At 46.8% G+C, this 27,388-nt stretch overlaps 1 protein-coding gene across 3 annotated transcripts in view; it reads right to left on the reverse strand.

Moving 5' to 3' along the window:
- Positions 1-400: 400 nt before the first annotated feature.
- The window catches only part of LOC135906417 (RYamide receptor-like), a 296,851-nt gene continuing 269,863 nt past the window's right edge, over positions 401-27,388 (reverse strand). The window contains exons 2-5 of one of the 3 annotated variants that reach the window (XR_010565714.2): positions 16,836-16,936; positions 14,685-14,775; positions 11,117-11,223; positions 2,085-2,220 (exon numbers count right to left, since the gene is read on the reverse strand). Coding sequence is in view for 1 of the 3 variants with exons in the window: in XM_065437804.2 (XP_065293876.1) it covers positions 2,035-2,220; positions 14,685-14,775; positions 16,836-16,936 (378 nt within the window). In the remaining 2 variants the exon portion in view is untranslated. Of the gene's footprint in view, positions 2,221-10,828; positions 10,845-11,116; positions 11,224-14,684; positions 14,776-16,835; positions 16,937-27,388 lie in introns of those variants that run through there. The other 2 variants (XR_011515280.1, XM_065437804.2) reach the window with 2 other exon arrangements.

Consider the following 27,388-nt stretch of genomic DNA (forward strand, 5'->3'; position numbering starts at 1 on the left):
AACGCCTGAGCGTTATAGCAGTTGTTTTTTCGTTTTTTTTTCAGCTTCCGACAAAACATGGCTGCTCCCTAGAAGCGCTGTAAATTCGGATTTGTACCAACTGTTGCGATAATAACCGTGCGCCACTTTCCTCTCAATCACGTCAATTGAATTCTGGGGTTTTACGGGCCAAAACCACTATTTGATTATAAGGCACGCCATAGCGGGGTACTCCGGATTAATTTTGACCACCAGGGGATCTTTACCGCGCCCCCAATGCACGGGACACGGGCGTTTTCGCATTTCGCCCCCATCGAAATGCGGCCGCCGCGGCCGGGATTTGATTGCGGGACCTCATGCTTAGCAGTGCAACACATATAGCCGCTAAGCCACCGCAGCGAGTTACATGCGCGTACTCGGCCTAAATTGAGAGGAAAAAAAGAGGAGGACACTTGAGGAAACCACCAGGAACGTGTATACAGTGGCGGCAGTTTGACATTTTTAACACGGCAGTTAACATTTCAGGTTGCTATTACTGTTTGAGAGCGGTCTATACGGGCTCACGCTGAAAGCTCCAGTTACTGGAGTGTAATTGCACCCTGTATCAACACTGTCATGGAGGCTTTCCCGTTCGCAATTGCCTGGTAATGGGAGTGAAGTGCCTTAAGCGATATGCTGTAAAAGTGAAGAGAGGTCACTGAGGCTTTTGACGTTAGCCGAGCTGAAACCGCGGTCGCACTGGCATCTTTACAACAATGAAGAGTCATGGCAGAAGCCATAAAACTGCGGCTGGTAGAGATGACAGCAGGGCATGTTGGTACGGATGCACTGCAGCCAGCAGTTTGTATAAAGGCTGATAGAGAAGATAAGTGCAAGAAGAAGGTAAAGACGCGTAAGGAAGAAATCACGTAGCAAATCTGAGGCAGTACACGTAACGATTAGTCCGTAAGATAACGCGTCCTTCAAAAATAGACGGGATTCACTGAGCCTTTTGTCACTCGACTCTTTCCTTTTGTAAGTACAACGCACACACTTCCGTCATGGTTAAAAACCTTAAATTGAACACAAACACATCCACATGAACACCGCGTACTGTAGACTTTACATTTAGTATGCTCAATGTTTTTCAGAGCTGGTGTAAGCACACGGACAACGTTACCAGCCTTTACATTGACGTACACTACAACTGCGGTTCAAGTATACGATAGTGGGGTGATAACTACTCTCGGCGCTTTGCGACGGGGCCACGTTACAAAGCGCCGTAAGCGCACACTTTGGTCTATCTGAAGAGGCATGTGTTGGTTTTTGTGCCTGGTCTTGTCACACGCACGGCGATAGTCGGTCAAACGCGTGGTCTCTTCCTCACCCAGCGAGCACCGAAAAAGAAAGCAGAAAGCAAGACAACAGGTGGAAAAAAAAAACATTCGTGAAAGACAACCGTTAGAGTTCTTGCACTCTCAAAGCTCGCAAATATCAACGACTCTTGGTGCCACACGTCATTCGACAGTGTAAACGCAGACGTCAAACCTCTTATACAACTTCAACTCGGCACCATGAGGACCGCAATACTGCTTTAACACGCACTGGGTACGTTTTCCCGGCACGCCCTGAACTCACTGTAGCCCGACATCCCTCGCTGCGTCTCTACACCAGCGACTAAACGGGTGTCACAGGTGGAACACACGCACGCGCTCACGCACACACACACGCATACTCGCACGCGCGCAGACAAAATCAATGTGCACATTGCAACACCTGTGACGCGTCAGTGGAGCAGGCAGGGCACTTATTATTTTTTCTTTCTTTCTCAGTGCAGCACCAGGGCTCAAGTTCAGTGTCGAGGAAAATCGGTGGGGCACGACCGTCTGATCCACGGCGTGCGGTCGTCTTTGGGGTGGCGCAACTGTGCGTCGGCGCTGCGCTCGTCGGGCTGGGGTTGCACGCGGATTCAGTCAGCGCCGCTGGAGGTAGCGCAGGAGAGCCGGGAACGCCGTGGTCCCGTCTCGTTATCTTCGCCGATTCAAGCGAGCCGGTCAGAATGCGCCGGTGGCTCCGTCACACCTGCGTGCTCGCCTTGAGCGGCGACGAGTTCTTGAAGCTGAGCCGGAACGAGTGCCGCATGGACACTATGATGGTCGAGTTGTTGTCTTCCTGCTCGTACGAGGCGAAGCGGCTCTTGGGCGGCTTGTAGCGATGGCCACCGCAGGTGCAGCGAGTCGCGAACTCGCGCTTGAAGCGCTCCTGTGGACACGAAGGAGGGAGTGGTTGGGAGGTGTTGTGAAGGAACAAAAAAAGAAAGAGCGACATTTTGGTTGGGTACGCCGAGCACAACAACGAATGAAAAAGGGCAAGGTTCCGTCAGGTTGAAAAAAAAAGAGGCAACAGTTGTTCTATAAGCGGCGTAAATATGCTGCTGTACGGCCGCTTCCTTTGTCAACATGCGAAAACCATTTCACTATTTTTTGACGCCGCACTCCATCGCATGCCATGCGAACACCGCGAGCAGAAAACGTCAGTGGAGTGCTCACGCTTGATCCGCTGGCTGACTTGTTTGGACGGAATAGAAAATATCGGCACCTATATTATGCCGCTGGCTTCTCCGTAGCGCTTAATCTCCGTTCAGTGGTTAAAGTATGACGAAATAAGGTGATATGACAGCCATTCCGGCGATAAGCAGCGATGCGCTGATCCTCTCGCAACATACCTGGTTATCGTGTTTCGTGCTTCCCTTTCGTGTTCAAAATTACCGGATGACTGGAAGACAGAATGACTGTGGGACCTATTTTTAAGAAGGCCGATCAACTGTCCTTTTTTTTAGAAAATTATCGTCTAATCTCACTAACGTGAGCTTGCTGTAAGCTAAATGAGCACATTATTGCAAAAAAGCATCAAATTCGTTTCTTTAATAGAATAGATTTTTAACGAACACTCAACGCGGTTTTAGAAAAGGATCTCCCAGTTACGCAATTAGTCACCGTAATTCACTATCTTGCATCTCCTATTGATAATAACAACCAAACTGATATAACCTTTTTAGGTTTTAGTAAAGCTTTCGATAAGGTGCCTCACGATAAACTAATACTTAAGCTCAAAACTACGACGAAATTCCCTAATTACATGCTTCTTGGATCGCAGAATATTTCCCCACTAAAACAAGTTACTAACTACAAATATTTAGGCATCACCCTGTCAAGCAACCTATCCTGGTACTTTCAAGTTAACAATATAACTGCCTCCACCTTTCGCAAATTGTGTTATTCTTAAATGCAAACTTAAAGAGCCTTCACCATCCCTCTAACTCCTAGCTTATTATTGCCTAATTCGGCCAAAGCTCGAGCACGCCATGCATTGCCTGGGACCCGTACACTCAGGGCAACATAAACAGCCTTGAGCAACACAAAGGCAGGTTGTTGTTCGGTTTATGCAGGACAAATTTTCAACCCTCGGCTGTCCTAATGAACTAATGAGGTCTAATGACACTCCGTTACTTGAATTGCGTAGGGCAAAATTACGGTTGCAATTTATTTACCAGCTCCTCAATAACCAACTAGCACACGACCCCACAATGTATATAAATCCCGTAGATGTGACCAATTCAGCATAGAAATGCTTTAACCCCTTATTTTGCCAAACTAACAAATTTAGCTATTAATTTCTTCCGTGCACCATCGATGATTGGAATCCCTTTGCTTTGTGACAATACTATTTGCCCTTTTGTATTTTTGTGTTTACGTTTTGTTCATTGTTTTGCTTATTGTGCCCTTCCTACATAGACCTCACGTCCGATGTATGTATTAAATAAACAATCAAAATAATAAAGCGTTTTTTTTCAACCTGCGTCATGTAGATGACACGTTCCGCTATTGCAATACGTACCACAAGGTAATTGGTTGCTTAATTAGTTATTTTTAGTAATTAGTCAATTGTGCAGTTAGAGTTCTGCAAATTATGTCCGCCTGTCTGAGTAATTCAGCTCAAGGACAGGAATTGTGCCCACTGAACATAATTACACTTGTCGCTTCGCAGCCCTTGTTTTTTTCACGTGACGTCGAAAATAGGACGAATTTCGAGTTTGTATAGTTGCACCTTACAAAAACCGCTTAAGTAAATGAGTATTACGGACACTCTACCGACTCAATAGACAGGCCACCTCTGTCTATCTGGAGGCTCAGAATTAATAAATGCAAGAAGGTCCTCGCTATCGATGTTACTAGCGGAAGCGCCTGGGATACGTTGATGAAAATTACGCAGCTAGATGACCTCAAAGTGCGCTGCCACATTCCACAGAACTTGGAAAACACTGCAGGCGTGGTTTACAACATCAATTTCTCAAGCTGTGACAGTTACCTGCCTATTTTTATCAAAACAACGACAGGCAGCATTGCCATAATACAAACTGGTCGTATTGGTAAATCAACTTGCGTGAATCTCCTCTTGAAAGGTACCATCGCACGTGAAGGTCGGCCATTTTCACCATACGGTAGGGCCTTTCGTGCCCAAGCCCCTACAGTGTCGGAATTGTAAGAGAATTGGAGACGTGAGTGTTGTTTGTAAGAATCCAGGCATATGCCCACGGTGTTCCGAGTCACATTGCTCTGACACTTGACATGCAACGGACTTCAAGTGCTCCAACTGATCAGTGCTCCAACAGTGATCACGTTCCTACTTATTTGAAGATCAAGGGAGTTGCCAAGTATCTACCTACTGCCCTCCACAGAACAGGCTGGACGAAGCCCAGGCCACCCATCATTCCTAGAGAATCAGATTCGAAATGCATTGCAAGAGGCAATGTTCACTTTTAGATCTTCTACAAAGAATACAGAATACGGGGGTGAGTTGGAAAGGCTTCGAGCGATTCGCCGACGAGCAGAAAGAAGATACAGGCACACAAAACGTATTCACCATCTGAGGGAGATGAGGCGGATCCAAAAGAAAATCCAGCGCCGCATCGCACGTTACAATCTCAAAAGTGGAAATCCTTTTGCGAGTCTTTGGATCCTTGTAAGCCTCTGCCCCATATATGAAGATCTCTGCGTGGCCTACAATCATCTCGGCAACAGCGCCACCCTTTTAAGTATCTTTCCCTGTATCAAGGACGACGTGAGATCGACGTCGCTGATGACTTCTGCGCGAGAATTGCTGGCTTGCCGTCACTGCCTGCATCAACATAACGTGACGTTGCGGCCTCCTAGGACCCCTGGATGGATCTCATGTTCTCTATGAAGGAGCTAGAAGCTGTGCTGGTGACTTGTAGGAAGGCATCATTGCCTGGGCCCAGCGGGCTAACATACAAGGCACTTGGAAACTTTGGACAAAAAGCCCGCAGTGTACTCTTGAAAAGATACAATGAATCCAGGCACGAAGGATTGATTCCTTGTCAAGGGAAGGTCAGCCACCTAGTACTTTTTTTAAGAGTTCTAAATCTCCATTACATTTGGCATCGTGCCGTCCCATCGCTCTTGCCAGTTTTGTTGGGAAACTAATGGAAAGGATGGGGTTTACACGTCTTGAATTGTACTTAGTGCATCATGAGGTATATCCGAATGCAACGGCGGGCTTCCAGCGTGGTCGGTGATCCATCGATAACGTGCTTAATTTGGTAACTTTTATCTAACATCAAAAGAGCATGAAAGGATTTACGGTCGCGATGTTTTTGATGTCGAACGCGAATATCATAATGTAGCACACCAAGTAACCCTCGATGCTTTGACTGATGTGGGCATCGGTGGCCGTGCACTGCGCTGGATTCACAGGATAGATCTTTCTTCGTGCTTACACAGGATTGAATGAGATCCCACCATCAAACTAGCAAAGGTGTGCCGCAAGGCGAAGTGTTAAGCCTCACGCTCTTCAACGTAGCACTATTGGGCTACGTTGGATCATTGCCAAGGACGGTCGAGATAACCATCTATGCAGAGGATATCTGCATCTGGGCGTCCAGCGTGATATGTCCGCAGATATGAGCGAGGCTGTAGGAGGTGGTCTCACAGACGTCTTCTTACCAGCAAATCAAAGGTCTGGAACTCTCCTCAGAAAATTGCCGATTAGTCTCACTCACACACAAAACAACGAGTCCGTATGTTATACGCATATACCGAAAAATAATTGTTTATGAAACAAAGCTCCGTTTTCTTGAAGTCATCATCGACCGTGATTTGTCTAGGACGCCACATATTTCATACATGAAAAAGAGGTTGGCTACAATAGCCCATGTATTCAAATTTGTTAGTGGAAAGTCTTGGGGCGCATCTCTGCAACTGATGCTACAGCTGTCACATGCATTATTTATGTGCTTCCTAAGAGACAGCCTGCCCCTGTTAGGAAGCACTAGTAAAATGAACATTCGCACACTCCATAGTATATAAGGCCAAGTTCTACGGATGTGCCTCGGCCTCCCTAAGTGTGCAATTCAGAGCAGCCACAATCGCCGTAGCGCGTGACCACACTTTAGCAACGTACATTGCAGTAGACGCTCTAAGAGTGCACATTCGACATGTCCCAAGGACACCGTCTCACCATCTGGCTTGCCTGCCAACAAGTAGGCCGCATACGAGATTGAACCGTACCGTGACTACTCACGGAGCATCGCTGCTATCGAATTACGTCCCAGAAGCATGGCCTTCGTTGCCATGGTCACTGCATTCGCCTCGAGTATACCTTACCATTCCAGGCATCAAGAAGAAGGCACAAATACCGTCAGCAGCACTGAAGAAGGCACCATTATTGGTATTACATGAGGTCCACAGCGATCGCTTACATGTTTACACCGAGTGGTCGGTCATCCAATCCAGTTCAACAGCTGCAGTATTTGTCCGAGCTAAATCTGCAGTGGTAAAATTCTGGACATCGCACTTGACATCTATGACGGCTGTCGTACTTGCGGCTCTGTGTGCAGAGATTCAATAGATTCATCAGCAAACGTTTAAGAAATGTTCCATCTTCTGCGATTCCAAGGTCCCCCCCCCCCCCCCCCCCCGAGTTCGCTCTCTGCATTACGCCATGGAACCTACGAACGACTTGTCCCGCACACACGTGAAAGTTACCATCGGGCACTTGAGAAAGCACACGACACCGTATTTCAATGGTTGCCAAGTCATTGTGGTATCTTCAGAAATGAGCAAACGTACCCGCTCCATATTCACATACCAGTGACGATTTTGTCGCTATCCCCTGTCAAGAACAGACGCAGCGGGAAAGCTCCGTGCGCTTGCTCGCGAGCTCATCTTGGTCCAGTGGAATTCGGCAGGCATTAAAAACCAGCGCCTTTGTTCCCTAGATCCTGATCTAGAGTCTTCCATATGGTTTACCACGACGGGAGGTAGCTCTCATCTGTCACCTATGGCTTGGAGTAGCTTTTACCAATGCGTACCCTTGACTCAACCGAATGGCCACAAGTCCAGATTGTGAATATTGCGGGTGCAGAGAAACGACAGCGCACCTTATGTGTGATCGTCGTCGTTTCAGTGCACAAAGAAAAGTACTCAGCAACACGCGCGAAAGGATTCATAACCGTCCCCTCACGGAGCTGAGAATTCTTGGACCATGGTCCCAGCCGACGTCGGCTCCAGCTGCTTTAAAAGCGCTAGTGTGTTTTTTTTTGTTTTTTTTAAGCAACGAGGCTGATCGACAAACTATATTGTGTGCCGAACGGATGCGTTCTTTCTTTTTAATCTTCTCTTGTTTTGTCATCTTTTCTGCCCTTACACCACTCCCCTGTGCAGATTAGCCAGCCGGACACTGAGTCTAGTTAACCCCTCTGCCTTTCACCTCTTGTTTTCATTCCTTCCTTCTGATATATATTGTTTGATATTATACCACCTGGCATTATACAGTATACTTCCATCCAACGCAGCTAGGCGGCCCTGTGGAACACGCTCCACCGTTTTAGCAGCGCATAAACCAGCGGAACTAACGAAGGCGCTAAAAAAGAAATATTTGTTAAAATGAAAGAGGCGCGCGTTTTCTTGTTTTATTAAAATGAGCATAAATATCAAGCGCGACTGGCCTCTCGAGGTACTTTGCGTGTGTTCGTGGGCTTCTTTCAAGCTCGGAAAAACACTTATGTAGCTCGTATTGAGCAACAGAAAGCTGTTTCGGGAGTTTTTCATGTTGCTGTACATTTTTTTCATTGACACCTTAATCTAATTATAATATTTGAGAAGTTGATGAATTAATTAAGACTAATTATCTGATTGGGCGGAACAAAAATAATTTAAGTATCTCCAAGCGACGGCAAACAACATTACCTTCGTTATGTCCAGTTACGAAGCATTCGCATATTTTTAAACTCAGGCTGAAGTTAGCAGGTACACCAGATTAGATAGATGGATGGATGGACGGACGGACGGACGGACGGACGGATGGACGGACGGATGGACGGACGGATGGACGGACGGATGGACGGACGGATGGATGGATGGATGGATGGATGGATGGATGGATGGATGGATGGATGGATGGATGGATGGATGGATGGATGGATGGATGGATGGATGGATGGATGGATGGATGGATGGATGGATGGATGGATGTGTGTCTGCCAACAGCCCAGAGGCCTCAGAGACAATACAGAACGTCCTCTACAGCAAAACTATTCCAATCTGCTTTATTCCAATCTCCTGGCGTCCAATTTACGTAACCTCCGACGCGAGCACCGAGCGGTGTCCCGCAACATTGCCTGAATAGCAAAAATCAAACGCTCTCCTCGTTTGAAGGAAGTCACCTTTGTTTGCTGTAAAAACGAATAACATTACCTACATTGAGCCGCTTTTCATATCTAATTGCCTGACAAGAGGCGAGGTGCAAACTCAAGTGGAGAGGGATTCAATTTGTCCGAGCCAGCTCAGTGGCTATGGATAAACGGATGACGAGGGGTGCGTCAACGTCTACGATTGGCCCGCTTTCCTTTACTTAGCTTGCAGTGACTGGTCGAAAATCTCGGCGGCGTGCAACGACAGGTTAAGAATGCCGCTAAAACGGATCCTCATCAAACAAGAGTTAGCAGAGTGATGCCGTATACGTGTCAAAAGCGCTCGAGAACGTTATACTGCCACGCAAAAAAGGTTTATTATGCGCCAATCATGCTCCCCGGCAGGTGCGAGTAGCCCGTGCCTGAGTGATCGGCGGGGAGCCATCTTCTATTCCTTTCGGAACCGGGCAGTCTACGGCTATACAGAAAAAAAAAGGTTTTGTTCGGCGCATTAATTCATCTTGGACGCGTACGCGTCACTTCCACGCTGTGAGTTTTCCCGGTTTTGTGACGTGGTGTGAAAGAAAGGCGAAGTGGGCGCAGCCCGACAACTTTTAGCCAATTGCAGATGGCTAATGGCAAAAAAGCGTCGAACCAGAAATATTTTTTTTTTTGTTAGGCTTAATCATGCATAATCAGTGTGTACACGCCATATCAGATGTGGAACTATCGCAGTTTCCGCGACGTCGCTTGACAGACAAGGGAAGTGGGGGTGGCCCAAAAATGCTTTGACTAATCGTGAAGGGCTGGTTGCAGAATTGAAATAGGAGTGTTTCGAATAGCTTTACGTTAAACGCTCGTGGTGCACAATATATTTACACCAAACAATAAGATAACATTTCGACAGTGATTTATTATACAGTGAAAGATGTACCACCGTTATTTAATATAAGCAATGCACTAATTTCTACATGATATAGTTGAGAAATTATGAAGCAGAAACGAAAGCACGGATAAGCAGGTTCATATAAAAGTATAATTGCGCAATAACAGTGCGTCGTACGTTTGTTGCCTAATAGTAAAAAAAAAAAAAAAACTTTGCGGATCAATTTGGAGTGAAACACGTTGTGGGGCTAGTTGGTGCATAGCTTTCAAAAAATTAAGCGCCAACGGTAACGGCACACAAAGAAGGAACAAAAGACAGGACAAGGCGCTACTTGCAACTGTTTATAATCAGCCACCTTTGACTTCAATAAACAGTTGCAAGTAAGGCTTTGTCCTGTCTTTTGTTCCTTCTTTGTGTGCCGTTACCGTTGGCGCTTCATTTTTTGAAAACTGATGAATTTATGCGCTTGAGTTGAATCCTCCGCACACACAACCTCCACCAAGAAGCATAAAACAACGGTAAAGTCGACATTTTTGTAGTAAACTTTGTAAATGTGTAACTGTGAAGGCACAGTAATTCGTGGTTTACGTGCACGGACTGTGGCTTGCGGGCCAACCAGGGCTATTTGGCCGCGCGCGTTCTGTACATAATGCTTGGTTACAAAGCCCACTTTATTTATTTATTTATTTATTTATTTATTTATTTATTTATTTATTTATTTATTTATTTATTTATTCATTTATTTATTTTTAATCTTTCATCCATGCAATGTGCTTCATTTTGCTGTGCTTGCTGTCTCGTTTTGCGCTAGGCGTTCGGATATAATGATTCGGCATTTCTAATCTTTAGTAATAATTTATGCCCTATGCTTGTACTAATCACAGTGCATCGATGTTTAATGACCGCGAAGGCAAGCACCCAAGGGAAAGGCACATTGAGATTTTGCTCTTTAAGCGAAAAAAGCAAAACATACACATCAGGATTGCTTTCTTGTTTTGTCTAGCCGTTAGTCCCTTGAATGATGAACAACATCATTTGCTTATTGCGCGCAATCGTCATTTAGCTTTCCGCTATGGTGGCAAAAGCTATGGAGACGACCGTACAGTCATTATCTCGAGACCGAGGGCGCACTTCGCCCGGGGCAATTTGAGACCTCGATGTGGATGCAAAGTTCGCCTGCAGAAAGATCAGACACCACTTGCGCTGCAGAGAGCTCAAGAAACTGTAGGAGGGGAAAAAAAAAAAGATGCACATGGTGGCCGCTACACATAGCTTGCCGAAAAGGGTCCCCTGAAAGAGAGAACAAGTTAAACATATACTTTGCGCACGTTTTGGTTGCCTGCCAACAACGTGTGTCACATAAATTATCGTGTTTCAGTGCGGTCGATTCCGTTTTTTCTTTCATCCTTGGGCAAACATGCAAGTTTGGAAGGGAAGCGAAAGGAAGCGCCGTTCGTGCGTGTTGCATGAGGAGAGAAGGCAGGTTGGAAAAGGGAGCCTGCACCGTTCATGGCTTTTTTTTTCTTTGATTTCGCTGGAGTCCTTCCTAGCGATCCACGTACCTGTGTGGTTTGCCCGACTATAGCCATCCCGTGTACAGAAAGTAGCTGCGCCTGCAGGCTCAAAGCTCGCCCTCACTTCTCACTCTGCTAGGTTTGCGGGGAATGATCTGGACAGAGAAAAGAGCCCGCACGGGCAGAGGTGGCGTTACAGGAAGGGAAGACCATGCTGCGACCGAAGGCAACCTAAGAGCGCCGGCGTGCTTGCTTAAGAGTAGCAAAAAATATAATGACAAAGAATAAAAAAAAGACAGCGGGACAGGGGGCGGGGGGAGGGGGACAGGACAAGCAGCTAAGGAGGACGGAACCATCGCACGTTCAGTGCTATTTGTCAGCGCTAATGACATTATCCAGTCGTCGCCTGCACGGCCCGCCTATTGTTCCTGCATTAGCTCGCCGCCGTTGGACAGTTTCTTTCGTGACCTTAAGTTATAGTGCTCCTTGCGGGCTATTCCACGAGGACCACACTCGTCATTATTTTTTTTTTTTTTGGTACTCAATAAGGCACTTTGGTGGTCGATCGGGATTTTTCTTCGTTTTCCGCGCGAACACTAATTCGTTTATCGTGAACTAAATTGCTGCGATACTGTGACCCTTGTGCGCCAGATTATTTGCCACGGCCATTAGGGTCATCACCAAGGCAAACTCGCAAAGGCTAGACGTTTCGATCTGTTGCTTGTAGTCGTTTGCCATCGTAAAAGAAGATGCTAGTTCTACGCATAATGCGAATGTATACGCCAGAGAGACGGCGCTTTCCCGCCACATTTCAGGCATTGCGGGCACCGGATCCCACCAAGGTACGCGCTCTGTTCATCCTTCGCGGACGCCTTTCGTTTGCTGTCACGATCGGTCAGGGCATGTTTGAAACGAATTTCTATTTTTTTCCCGCAACAAACACATCTCGCACAAATGTCCCCTTAGTCTCGGGCAGGTGTCGCAGGGGGCCAGTGATTTCATTCTTAGAACCGTTCGATATCGGAGATTGTGTTCAACAGGAATCAACTGCCATTCGCAGCAACAAGCGCTGGCAAATTGCGAGCGCGAAGGAGACAAAGATGGCGAGTTCTTTATTGAGAAGCAGAGAACTAGAGATCGGGAACAGAAAGGCCAATAGGGGAATAGGACGAGGCCGGAACACGGATATATTATTTCTAAAGCGGCCCAGATAATAAGCAAGTGCTTCATCATACTAAGAAAAAATCTGTGAGAATTCGGCACCTGCAGTCGAATTCACATTCGCTATATCGCCATTGGCTGGCGCCCATTCCTACGCGCCACTCCTGCATTGCGTACGAACTTTTTTGCGAACACGGGCCCGGAGTTACAAGCAGGATTGAGATTATTCAGGCAATATGCAAGCAGAGTACAGGCACGATGCGAGTACTTTTCTCGCTACAAAAGCTCACTTGTTTTCAAAACATTTCTTACGGAACAGCGGTTCCTCAATGGCCAACGTTTAGACTTTCTGGCTGACTGCCTTCACTGTATTGCAGTTTGGACATCACGATTCGCTGGTGCCTGTTCTTAAAGGGACGCTAAAGAGAAACATTAAATCTGCTTATAGACGTAGCATATATTGAACGCTCCCTTTTTCCCGTTAATTTCGCAAAAATAGGTTACATATTAGGAGAGAAAACGAAGTTGAAGGTTCCGTTTAGAGAATTTTGCGCCAAAGCCCCAGCGCCGCTAATACGTCAGTGTGACGTCACGGATTTCAAAGTATTTCGACGTCATAGATTTCAAAGTACTCGGTAATGGTACCCGAAACTTGCCATGTTGAAACTTTGGCTCTTTTAGATCACGCTGTAATCCATTTTTTTTAGACCCAACCAGACTCCGTCAAAATCTGTGACGTCACGGCGGGCTGGTACGTGAACCCATTTTTCCTTGAACCCATCTTTCCTTTTCGCAACTTCTCTGGCGTCTCCTCTCGAAGAGCGCTGTTACTCGGTGTTGTAGAAGGGTTATTTACGAATCCAGGTGAAGTATTTTTTTTTTCTGTTTAGGGTCCCTTTAAGGATCGCTCAAGCGTACGCGAACTACTTTATCAATGAATATGGGTCCAGTGCCCCCCCCCCCCAAGTTCCTATTCACAAAAGCTTCAGTTACGTGAGTGGCGTTTTTGTAACTGGCCGGTGAAGCGAGGCCGCTCGACGAGAAGCAGTCTAGGCGATGGCGAGGCGAAAGCCAGAGCACAAGAAAATTGGGAGTGGCGCTTATGCGCGAGAGAACTTTGCTGCGTTCAGCTCAAGAGCAAAGCGGTTTGATAAACAGTGCGACACAAGTCTGGACCATCGGGCAGGCTGATCACTTTGAATAGTTGTTATACAAGGTGTTTTTTTAGACGATACTGATACTTTTAATATAAAAAAGGTTACAAGCGCAGCGAACGTTGGCGTTCTTGCGGACGAGTTCCTAGGCGAGGCGGACACGCTTTGCCGCTAATAACGTGAGATTCAGAAGACAAATTCACAAAAATGTCGTAATTAACTTCTACATTGGTTGCTTAGGGGCCATTGTTTATATGACGAAATTGAAGGCAGTCACATTTCAATGTAGCCTCCTTTTATTTTAAACCCTGAAAATGGCGCCTAATTCGAGTTATTTATTATCATCGAATTTCAACGGTAAATCCGGGCGACATCGAAATCCTGCGCCTTGGTAGCGTAGCGAAGGGCGGCCCCGCTGTCAAGCCCGACCGAAACACACCGTGACGACAAGCGCGAGGAAGACTGAAACCGAACGTCTGGGCCAGTCGCCGCAGCTACGTTTTCTTCTCTATTGCCGCAAGAGTAGAACGGGCATTCTACTCTCTCTCTGAAGGGGAGAGTGAAAAGCACATTTCACTCTCTCCTTGGTGAAAGAGTGAACAATGCATTTCACTCTCCTCGACATTTTGCGAGAGTAAAACGACGCTTTGAAGAGTGAACCGGCCGCTTCACTCCTGCGATATCCTTCCTAGTTTTTAGAGTGTGCCTGGCAAGCGTGTGCGGCCACGTGTCGGGTCAGCCCATGACGCGCCGTGCTGTCACTCAGACTTCGCCCCGCACCTCTTGTTGCCGTTCGACGCGCAGCGGGACGCGCTCAGTCTAGATACTGCCTCGACTGAGCTCTGGAACTTGATGGATGTCTCGAATTAGCTGCAATTTTGAAGATCTTTAGAAAAAATAGGTGCGCATAGAGATGTCGCCAGCTACAAATTTGCCATTGGGACAACTGTCCCCAAGGCACTAATAAAACCAAGTTAAGTATAATGAATTGTGCGTAATTAGACTTGTGGAGCTCAGCGTTCAATTGTGTCCGCCTCGCCTAGGAACTCGTCAAAAGAAACGCCACGTTCGCTGCACTTATTACTTTTTTATAACAAGACTATATTGTTTAAAAAAAAGCTGTCTGTATATACTGCCCGTTGCTCATGAAAAATGGGACAGTAAATTAAACTAGACGGCTAGAATCGTCATAGCTGATGCAACCTGACATGCAACCTGTACTTGTATAAGGCCTGCATGCAACTCGGCGCAAATGTTTAAAACAGCAATTCATTTGGAAGGAAGCGATGAGCGGTACTCACGTTGTAGATGGCATAAATGAAAGGATTGTAGCAGGAGTTACTCATAGCCAGCCAGTGCGTACAGAACCATATGATGTTTATGTACTTGTACCTGCATGGAACATGGAACGCAGTGGCAGCTTTAGAGGATGGAACACACACACACACACACACACACACACACACACACACACACGCACGCACGCACGCACACACACACACACACACACACACGCACGCACGCACGCACACGCACACGCGCAGACACACACACGCACGCACGCACGATCAGTCGACCTGACAATGGTACGCGGACCTTAACGGGGCTTTCATGGCCTTGGTACACTTGCAGTGCGACCTCGAGCTCGGAGCTGCGGCACACGGCCGGTTTGTGGAAAAAGCACCACCTGCACCTTGTGCGCTATGAAAGCGCTGCTGGTGTTTCCACGATTCACAGGCCTTAACGTAACCTTTTGAATGGCTCTACTGTGTATGTGCTGCTGGCACGTTTAAGTGGTCAATGTGCAGGCCGTAATTTTCACTCAGCGCCTGGAGAAGCATGCCTGGCGATCATTCAGGCTAAGACCTCGGGCTTTATTGTTAAGGTTTGTATCTTCCTGTCTCTCTCTTTTAACAAGGCTCTCAACGCGCAAATGCTTGGCGCCGGATATCATCACTGCATCAGTGAGCCCTCCGTTATTCTCTGCAAGAAATGACTACACTTGCTCGCGACGCGCGGCTATTATCTCTAGATTGTTCCTTCGTGCGCACGGCTTTCTCATCTGGTTTTCCTGCTACTAAACGACAGAAAGCTGAGCTAGCTGGTAAGGATTCATTATGCAAAATATAAGTGAGGTGTGCAGACAGGACACAAGAGTAGAGAAGTGGACGACGTTCGTGTTGTCCACTTCTCTACTCTTGTGTCCTGTCTGCACGCCTCACTTATATTTTGCATAATGTTTCCTGCTACTGTGGGGCATGTACGCAGGTGTCTGCATATAGGCCCTAATGGCGACAAGATAAACTCAGTCCGTATACAGCGGTACATTTGTTTCTCATATGTGCCCCTATGACAGCGTTCGTCCATATTTGTACTGGACATATTGTAATAATATGTACAGTATGTGTGTACAATATGTATTTGTAAAACATATTGTAGCGGATTTGTTTGCCCAGATTCTGCGTGAGTGGCGATCAAGAAGAAAATGTTCCGAGACATACAACATGCGAAGGGCTCCCTGTCGGCCTGGAATCAAATCCAGGTAGCTCTGCCTTTGTCATGAAAAATACGTGCAATACATTATATATATATATATATATATATATATATATATATATATATATATATATATATATATATATATATATATATATATATATATATATACATATATATTAGAGAGAGAGAGGCGCCGCGCTCCAGAAATTCCCGTCGACAAATTATGGCCTAATGTCGAGTTGTTGCATTCTGCCCAAGTTGCTTTTGTTGTTCATGGTTCGTCTTTTCCACTCCCATCCTCTCCTTTCATTAAATGCCTTGAATTATGAGTAACAGAGCGAAATTTTGTCAATTTTTTGTGACACAATACGGATGATGTGTTCGTGATACCCGTGAGGCCACACTGAAATAAGCTTCTGTCAGGCAGGGTGCATTCTGCAAGTTTCCACCTAGTGGACATGTCCATTTCGTGTTCTGAAACTTTGTTCACAGAAACTCCTCCGGGATTTGTCTAAGTTTAGTAAGCATTGTGTCGCTTGCTCCTCTCTACTGCGAACTGCGACGCAAGGTGAATCGACGACGCAAGCAAACTTATATGATTTTAAAATGTTTGCATAATTCAACTAGGTAATTGACCAATTAAGCGGAACATAAAAAAATACTCTAAGATTGCTACACGACGGCAAGCCATATGCCGTTGGTTTCATTCAGCTGCGGCTAACCACTTTTTTTTTTAAATCCTTGGCACAAGTTACTTGAAACACCGTGAATATGAAAAAGTCCGTTTTTTTTAACAAATTCGTTCAAGACTCTTGAACAAAATTGCAATATTTCGAACTAAAGCTGATCGACTCAATTACTAATACTGTGTCACGTTGCGAGGTCTTTTACGGCACGTATTGTGAATTACGCACAATCAGGTGATGACATGCTGGATGGTTGTGCGCACTTACTTGTCAATCTTGGGGAACACTTCCCGGAGAACATTGTAGAGCTGGTAAGGAAGCCAACAGAAGGCGAACAGCGCCACGATGACAAACAGCATCTTGATCACCTGCGTTATAGAAAGAGATAACAGATCGATAGTTTCACTCGGCACGTCGATATAAACAAGCGGGAAACAGACGCGAGAAGAATTTGAATTACGCGCACCCTGTTGCTCTCGTCGCGAGTCAGCTCTGACAGCGTGCCATGACAGCGCACTTATTCCAACACTTGTGCGAGTCGCTGGTGTTGACACGGTACGTTTGTGCAGGCAGACGCCCGCAGAGTTAGCGAAATATTGACTTTTGGTATACTGAAAGATGTGAGAAAAGCATGGAAAGAACCTAACTTGCTTAACGAAGGCACGCAAATCCACGCAAAGTGTAGAAGTGCCAGACGCGCGAGCTGCAGAGGTTGTACTGAGGAAGTGAAACAAATGCAATGAAGACATTCGTGCACTGAATCTCTCTTTTTTTTTACCCTTGGTGTACATAACAGTGCACTCAGGTGAACCGATTGGTGCTTCAGCCGTGGCGTCAGCCAAACACTCGACGAATCTTAAGTGATTCATGGCGTCTTTAGTGTGTTGTTAAGCGATTCTCTCTTCTGATCACCATAATGTAGCATATCTGTCTTGCATTGTAGCGAGCTTTGTATGCACGTAATCATACTTGTTTATTGCGATAGCAACTATAGGGGCACTCCAGGCGAATTTTCGCCGTCGCCATGATGTATGTTCCGTATAAAGTTCAAGTACGATAAGATCCCATATGGCTCCCCACGGCACCCTATGCTGTAGGCACGAGGTTAAGCGTCGGACGGTGAGCAAAAAAGGACGACGCCTTTATGCGGACCGTCTTCGATCCCGCTCGCCCAGTGTTGTGCGCGCGATGCGAAGGGAAGGGGGGGGGGGGAGGAAAAAGCAAATCTTCAGCGGTTACAAAAGTTGCATGAGCCGAGATGGCTTGCGACTTCGTGTCGAGCCGTGTTCTCGCGGGCCTGGTGTTGCAGGTCGCGTAATCGCAAGTTTGGAAGACGCGTTGAAGTTACAGGTAGCAGGAAGCATTCGCTCGCCGCTGCTGCCGCTCTTAATCGCACCCGCAATTCCGACATCGAGTGGCCACCGTCATCGAGTCAGACCTTTTCATGTTTACCTGTGCGCGAAACAGCACGCTTGGTAATTTAGTCAGTAAGCGAATGTTTACTGCAATTTATATGGTCGATAAAACTACTGACGTCACTTCGTATAGCTGTCTAATGATTTGTTGTCGCAATCAATACTTCGCCTTTTGGACAAAATTGCGCCTTTTTGGGGGGTTTGGAGGATCATGTTCGCGGGATATTCGTTCAAATTTTCGTTTCTCTGTACATGAGCTCTGATTGTTTTTGCGATTTTTTTCTCTTCGTGTCTCTGCGTTCAGAAAAAGGCATGGGCAATAGCACCACAGTACTAGATAAAGATTGAGACAGGAAGTGAGGCATCAAGAAGAAATAGCACATAGGTTAATCAAGGTCGCACCCGGTAGGCTACCTTACACCTGGGGAAGTAGGAAATAAAAACAAGAAGGAAAAATAACAGTGAATTTGCGCACGCCCGCAGATGTTCACAGTCACCAGCGCTCGTGTAACCCAATTGCCTTCAAGAAGAGCATTGGCGTTTTGATGGCCTAGTGAATACTGTAGAGTCCTTAGGCCAAGATTCCGGGACTTTCGCTCCACAGAAGGATCTGTCGTCTAAGCGGCCGAGACTAGTACTCAGAGCACACCATCGACAGTCGAGAAGCATGGAAGGTGGTGCGGAGTGCGCCTTGCAGTGTACTTTGGGCAAGCGAAGCGCCTGGTCACAACAGGCGGGTTTCGCTCATGTCTCGAAGTTACAACCTCGACTATGATAGGCACAGCGCCTGAGAACTCCGAACCAAACTGCAATTGTCTACCTATAGTTACCGCGCCCCCCTCCTTCCCCCTTCCGAGTCTCTATTATGCGAACGTAGATCGCAGTGCCCTGTAGTTTTCGTGTGTCATTCTCACCGCAGCGTGGTCTCCACGGCCAAGAATAGAGCGATGCTCAGCAGATGAATTTCATAGCCGCTGAGCCATAGACGCTGCTGTTGTAGTATACGTAGTTGAAGAGGGGCAGAAGAAAGTGGGCCGTATTGGGAAAGGCCTTGTTCTTTTTTCTCGTGCTGGGGCGCGAGACAGCGATCGATGATGGTGATACTGTATTGATTCTGCTTTCAGTCTGAGTTTCAGCCTAAGCTCACAGCATCGTAAATTATTAAATTATAGCGCGACACAATATATTTTTCATTTTTTATTTAGAAGAATACTACCAGCCTGAATACCAGGCTTTAGGCAGGGGTAGGCGCACAAAGCAAACGTGACATTGCAGCATTTCATACATGGGATCTTGCATCATCATACACGGGATCCCAAGTAATGAGCTGGTGAAAAAGAAACAAAAGAAAAAAAAGGAAAGGAAGAAAGAAGGAAAGAAAAACAGGAAGAAAGAAAGAAGGAAAGAAAGAAAGCCGTACCCGCAGAATTATGGAGGTTAATCTTCTCATTCAAATATTTAAGCAATAGTACTAAACGAAAGTGCCGGACATTATATGTAATGGTATTCCATGGTGAATCTTCGTTTTATTTGTGTAATGATACTTTTACTGGTCGGCATGCACGAGCGTCCAGACATACGCATGCATATACCCATTACCAGTGCAAAAGTTATTTACATATATAGTACCTCGGACATTAACAAAAAAAAATATGCATTTCCTGGTGCACAAAGCACCCATAGCCGACAAGCTGCAAAAATAGAAAGGGAGGCATTCATATCATATTTGTTTTCAGATTTTTTCAAACAGATGGACTAGCGTCGAAAGTATAGCGTGTTCGAATCTGATACGACACTGGAGCCCTGTATGCCCCGAGCGCAACACGGTAAATATTTCGGCGTGTAATTTCCATAGAGACTTTGCTGTTTCTCGATATGTTCGCGGTCAAAGCGAAACTTCGCCGCAGGAACCCTCGCTTCATTCAGTTTATCACCAGCCTGCAGCGTGCGTTGATACTTCCCCACTTACGCTTATGCATACCGAAAATGATTTGCAATGGCGCATACGCTACGCAGAGTTCACGCTGGGCACCCTTACGCACCACAGAACCTCACCAATGGCTGTGGGCGACTCAAGAGAGGGGCTTACGAGGGCCACTTTTGCATACTTCGCTCGCGAAACCACAGCATTTCGGTCCGCTCAGAATACCGAAGGAAGCGCAGTCTGATTCGTAATCGCATTGTTCTATGCGAACCCCCTCGCAAGAGCGGAACAGAAACAGTAATCTAATTCCACTGCTTTCAAACCGGCCGTGCTTTCTTTCTTGGGGGGGGGGGGGGGGGGGGGTCATGTGGCGCTTTTCCGGCCGCAATGCCGCGTTCGCGCAAAAAAAAGGAATAATAACAAAAAATATATAAAAAAGCGCCAGCTCACCAGGACAGCGCTACTTGCCCGCCGCAAATGGAAGTTCACGATTCTGCCGTATAAATCCCCGGATTAAGACTGCGCGTGGCTTTCTCTAAACGAAATACCGAAGTGAAAAGGTTGTTAACATTTTCTGCATCGTGTCGTTTCATGTATGATGATGAACAAAGCAGCAGTCTTTTTCCCGCAGCCGTTACCCGACTGGTACCTAATCCCTTTTCACGGATAATAATAATAAAAAGAGATAGTCCTAAAAAACCAGTTCGAAACCAGATGCTTCGGTGTATGTCCCACTTCTTAGAAGGCAGGAAATCAACGCAAATTATGCATCAAAAATATTTTCCGAATGGGATTTTCAATCTTTATAACTGATCTGTTCGAGCCATGTACTAACGCTCCCCTCTCAGACCAAGTGGCCGATTTAGAAAGAGGTATAAAAAGAAAAACCGTGGACTTATAATTGCAGAAGCAGGAGCGGTGAAGAAACGTTGTTTCTCTCTGCTCTTCCAGCAACTGGTCTTTGCGGGCACGTATAAGTGAACGGCACGGATTAAAGCCTGACAGAGTTGTATAGCGACGATTATTGTGGTGTTTCGCAGCGGGACGGTTCGGTCGGATGCACACTGCCCTTACAAGTGAAGTCACTATAAAGCCGCTTTTAATACGCAGCACGAACGGCACTAATACATTACTGTTTGGATGGTATAGCGCGAAATAAACAGTGTATATTCTATACTCAGGTCAGGCGGCGAGGACGCCGTTCGAAGTGCTCCAATTTTGATCGGAGGCGGATCAAGCTTCACGGTGCACAGCGGAGCATCCAGAATTGGAAACGCAAGCTTTAGAATCGCATTTCCGGTCAGCTTATATATAGGCGCGGGTAATCCCATTCGTGCTAACCAAAACGAGGAAACAGCGCCCGAAAATATCCCGACCGTCGAACACGACGCTCCACTGATGCTGGCACAATTGAAACGGCTCGCGTGCGTCCGATTAAAACAGTAGTCAAGCACCACTAAAGCGTTGACTGTAGATTTGCTTTTCGTATACCCCAGCATTGTCGCTTCGCGAAAGACGCATATAGTGGCGATTTAAACCCACGGACCGATACTGCTAAGTCTGTAGCCCAGAGCGCTCGCATTCGCGCGCGATAGCTCACTAACTTTATAGGCGCCCAGGAAATCCGACCCTATATGCTTCGCTAAGCGGAGCGCCTCAGCCGCAACCACTATTTTCTGCAACGGCCACTGCACCGTCGCCTATGCTGCCTGTGCGTTAAACGGCTCCAGACCCTGTGTGCTACGTGCGTCTTTTTTTTTTTTCTTGGCCGTATGCGTTCCCACGAGGCGTCGCGGCACGCCTATAATGGGCGCCGTACCTATTCGCGGCGGGTTTCCAATTTCCACGTGGAAGCGTTGCCCGTATGCTTGCAACGAGGCGCCGCAATCTGAAACAATATCGCTCTCGCGACCTCCCCGCGTGCTACGAGACTCCGGCCATCTATACCGCCACGCCTGGCGTTATACATTGTATATAAAAAGGAGAGAAAAGAAAAAAAAACGTCACCCAGTGCCAATGCAGGCTCACCGAAATCGCAGAGTCGAGGCACGTTCGCGTATTTGAGCGACCGCCGCCCCCACGGAGCACCGCTTCACTGCCTCGACTGACTTGCATCTCAGGTGCGCGGCAAGTTGGGCGCCGAGAACGGATATTGCAGTGTTCCTCGAGGGAAACGCCGGCCGCGCGTTGTGCGCCCAATGCACTCGAAGACGGCGGGAAGCGGCGTCACGCGTAAACACAGTGGCGCTCCATCGAGGCGGAAGAGACGCACTTAGCTCAATGAGTGCACGTTATGCCAGCCGATTACGGACGGCACGTGCTCCCGCTCTCAGTGCCGCGGTGCTGCACCGCATGCCGTTACGGGGCGTGCTACACACTGCAGCTCTCTGCTACGATTTCGCTCGGGTTTATTCGTTCACTCCGCCTGGAGGCGAAAAAAGGAATCTCGCCTAAGAGCCAGTAGAGACTACAGGCGAGTTCAAGTTTCCCACCAGTTGCGGCGACACCGACGCCGATCGTTCACCTTGCGGACAGATTCGAACACAGACGGTCGCGTCACGTATCGTCGTGTCTCGTCAGAACGACTGGCACGCAACCCGTTTGCGAATGCACGCGCGTGCTGCATGGCGGTCACGTCTTCACGATGGCAAATGCGACCTCGCCGTCTTACAGTACTTGCGCACAGTGCCGTTTAGTCGTTCGTCTGCCACAACCACCTCGAGAACCCGACGCGGTAGCTCAGTGGCTATGCGCTGCCGAAGTCGCGGATTCGACCCCGGCCGCGGCGGCCGCATTGCGATGGGGAACAATGTAAAGCACAAAAATGCTCGTGTACTTCGATTTAGGTGCACATTAACGAACCTCAGGTGGTGAAAATTAATCCACAAACCAATCGCCACTATATGGCGTGCTTCATAAACATGTCGTGGTTTTCGCACGTAAAATACCAGATTTCTTAAAAACTGCCTCGAGAATGCACAAGGCTGAGATCCGACCGCGTAATTCTACAGATTTCCAAACAATTCACAAGGGATAAACAAGCATGGAACTGTCCACAAGGGCGAAACATGTCATCTTTTTTTACGCGTATAGCTTCTTTTCACCCGACTTGCGCGGCAACTTGAATTTTGTATGCGCAGTGAGACAGCTCTGTATAAACCTCGTATACGTATATGCGGGCAACCCATTCGCTCACTGCTGCCCCCTTTCAGGATCGTGGCGTTTCAAGCGCGGCGTATGCGTCGCTCTGTGCAACCGAAACAGCGCCGCGCGTCAGCGCGTTGTATATAGTCTACATAGCTTCTCGAGGCGCGATTTGCTGCGGCTCAGCCACATCATGCCGTGGAGTGAATAAGCAGTTTGATCCGGTCCATGACGAGACGTTCACGGGCTTTGATGTCCAATCAATTCGTCGCGGTTTGCCGCGACGGCGTTTGTGGCAACGTCTGCTACAAACAGAGAAATCAAGTCAAACATCGTCGTCAGAAATGAACTGGCTGTAAATTGAACGGCCAAACTTGATTTCTAAAATGCGTCATCTAATTACTGAGCCCATCCTCTGTAGTGGTACAGATTGACCACAGAGATACGGTGCAGATGTGCTGCCCTGCACACTCGGTTTCGCTGCAGCTTTTCCCTGCAGCATTGTCGCGTCTTCGCTGCACCAGGTCACGCTATGCGAAGCACAGACTCTGACTACGGAGTTTCTCCGGGGCCCAAGCCCCCTCCGGAGTTTTCTGGGTGGGCAGGGGGGGGGGGCGACAGAGCCACCCACCTGGAAAATGTTGAAGCCTACTCTCCCCCCCCCCCCTAAAGTGTCAATAACAGTTTTGTCACCCACATCATTTGAGGTGTCATTTGACTTGCATGTACCATTTCACAAAAAAATTTATTGGGGCTAATAGCTTACTGTATCATTGTTGCATGACGCGGACATGCACAGCTTTTAATTCATAATTTCGCGTCATTTCTTCAAATCCTGACAATAGGATAACAAGCGTGATTGGAGCATCAGCGATGGCGGGCGCATTCACACTTTCTCACTTCAACATTGTTTTAAATTTCAAACATGATGCACACACACATAATATTTAAATAAACACACAGGACAAAGCTTGTTAAATTTGTGAAAGAGGAAAATGTAGCCAATTAACAATTATTTCTAAAGGTATGGATAGCCTATGCCTAGAGAATGAATATGTTGCTGTATGTTCACCTCGCTTTAAATTGCTTTGCGTGCTTTTTTGACCCTGAAAAAAAGCTTGCAGAGTTCAGTGACCCTTTCGCCAGAGCCTTTCATCAACGGCATGTGAAATGCTCGTGAATAATATGTGTTTCCCAATTGCTTCTCTTTCCAGTAGAACATTGCGAACGACTCATGAAAAAAATACTGAAAAAGAAATTCTTCCAATAAGTTACAACCTTTATGAGGGATGGAAATATCATCACTTGCTTGCAAAGAACATAAATATATACAGGGTGTCCCAATTGACTATGATGCACCAAGATGTTAAAAAAGTGCATTTGCATTTCTCGAAGTAAACCTAGTGCATATCATTTCCGCCATTAATTTTTTCATTACTGAGATTTATTTAAGTAACTGTAGTTAATTGTATAACTTAAGACGTCCTATATATCCTAATTATCAAAGTGCCAATAAGGCATTTGTATAGTTACAGCCAAGGGACATCTAACTGCGGTATTTTCAGCGACGTGCTAATTGCGTACTAATTTTGTCCGACTGATAAATAATCCCCGCGAAATATGAAAAATATCACTTGACTGCGCTCCGGCCCGCACCATAAAGCAGCGCCCTCGAACACGCCCAATCTGCGTTAGTCAGAACGAAATTAATGAAATACAGAAAAACATTGTAATCGAGCCTTGCCGCGCGCTGGCCGAAGTAACACATCGCGTTTGGTGTTAGTTTGAAACAATCTGTGATAGCTGTTGTCTTATCGTAGATAAAGTGCAGAGATGGTTTTTTCCCCTTTTTTTGCCACAAAACCTATCACCACGATATGGAATTGACAACGTCAATGCAAGGGTTTAAAGGTGCGTTTTGTTTCGTCCCAGTCGCCGTGTTTTTCTCTAATGAGCAGAAGGAAAACATGATCGTCGCCTTGGGAGCTGCAAGTGGCAACAAGAGGAAGGCCGCAAGTATATATGTCAGTCATGGAAGTGTTGAGGTAGACTTAGCGCATCAACTATCATCAGAAATTATGCAAACCTGAGACAAACTGGCAGCTTCCGGAAACAGCGGCGGAGGACTCCATCTTTGAGTCCTAGCCCTCGCACGGATGTTCTAGCATTTATGGCCTTAAACCCTTATGCTAGCGTGCGGGACGTGGCTGCCCAGGCACCAATTTCCAAGTCGTCAATTTGGAGAATTCTAAACGACGGCCTTTCACCCGTACCTTCTTAACCAGCACCATGCTTGGAAGATAGAGACCTGTAGAATCGTCTGGATTTCTCGAACTGGGTCGTCACAAAAGCCGATGAATCACCGGACGTTTTGCGCAACCTCATGTGTACCGATGAAGCCAATTTTTCCCAGAAACGCCCACGTAAATTTGCATAACGTACACTATTGGAGTGACTACAATGCACACTGGGTAAAGTGCAATCGGCACCAGTACCAATTGTCGTTCAATGTGAGGTGCGGAATTTACGCTGGTGCTACATAACCATTTCCATCTTCTTCGATCACACACTGAGTGGACAGCGTTACGTGGACGAAGTCCTTGAAGAAGTGGTGGATGAGTTTCTCAGCGAATTCCCGCTGTCACGTCTTCCACTTCTGTGGTATTAGCAAGATGGAGCCCCAGCACACAGCAGCAGCCGAGCACGAAACTGGCTGGCTGCGACTTTTCATGCGCTGTAGATTGGAAGGCAACGGCCTGTAAATTGGCCGGCTCGATCACCTGACCTCACTGCACTCGATTTCTTTCTTTGGGGTCATGTGAAAGATCGTGTTTCCACTATCGAGACGACTACGTCAGATGAGCTCAAGGCAAGGATAACGGATGTCTGCCGCAGAATTCCAGCGTCGGTCATCAAGAAAGCCACTGAAGATGTGAAAAGCGAACTTAGTACTGCAGTAGCAGCAGAAGAAGACCTATTTGAACACATCCTCTAGGCAGCAGCTGGTGTTCAACGGCGCTTACTAATTCACAGATGATAAGGGCACACTGAAATCTGATGGTTTCTTTTTCTCTTATTTTTTGTGCAGACGTACGGATTGCCAACTCGACTCATTTAGAAGTGGTACACTTACTTTCTTGAACGCATCGGTTTTTCCTTATGAATACACGTGGGTCGCTTCCCAGCCTGTTTATTTCGCTTTTATTTTTTGCCACGAGCTTGCTTTCACAGTAGCTATACGCTATCATGAAAAATAAAAACGTCACTGTAATTTCGCCTTGGGCCGAAGCAGGTTTCTGGCGCGAAATATAGCTGTGCGCGGACTCTTTCCGCGCGGTGCGACCAGAGCCGGGATATTGAAACATTCTGTGCCTATTTCATTGATTTTCGCGTTTAATGCGTGGTCAGAGCGGCGCTTTGGCTGCGTTATCAATGGGCTTAATTTTGTTATCAATGTGGTCAATCGGCCTTGAAAGACGGGTAATAAGTGTGACGTAGAAGTGAGAGGAACGAACAGCTACGAAGCCGCGAAACCTGCTGTTGGGGCCCCTTCCGTACCGTCATCAAGCTGATGCGCTATCTCTTCGGCTTTGAGACCGGGAAAGCAGTTGCTTTCAATCAGCTTATTTCAGGGCGCTGCTTTATGATGCGGGTGGGAGCGCAGTCGCGTGGCATTTTTCAAATTTTGTGGGGTTTCTTTACCAGTCAGAAAAAGATAGTGCGCCATTAGTTATTCGCTGAAAACACCACAGTTAGACTTCATTCCGTGGTGCCTACAAATGCCTCATTGACACTTTGATAACTAGGATAGCACCTCTCGAGTTAGATAATTATTTACAATTACCTAATAAAATCTCAGTAACTAAAAAAATACTGGCAGCTACTCCAATGTACTGGAAGCAACATGTACTAGGTTTTCCTCGAGTAACGCAATTGCTCTTTTTTTTTAAATTTGGTGTATGATAGTTTGGACACCCTTTATGAGGCCAAGCCGGATTCACTCTAAATCAGTATCGACAGCAGTCATGTGCAGCAGCGTTTATACTCGGTCTCACAGAAAGAGAGCGAAGTGCTGCAGTTTCTCCGGAAAGGCAAAGCAGTATTAGCAAACGAAGTATACGACAATTACACGAAGGAAGATTACACCACCGAGAGACGCCAGATTCTTTGTGGTGCGATAATACTCAGGCTGTGAAATTGAACTGTCAACCACTATGAGGTCTTAAAAAATTAAGTCATGGGGTTTTGCGTGCCAGAACCACTGTCTGATTATAAGGCACGCCGTAGTGGGGTACTCAGGAAATTTGGACCACCTGGGGTTATTTAACGTGCACCTA

This window comes from Dermacentor albipictus, chromosome 1, assembly GCF_038994185.2.
Source record: "Dermacentor albipictus isolate Rhodes 1998 colony chromosome 1, USDA_Dalb.pri_finalv2, whole genome shotgun sequence".
Lineage (NCBI taxonomy): Eukaryota > Metazoa > Arthropoda > Arachnida > Ixodida > Ixodidae > Dermacentor > Dermacentor albipictus.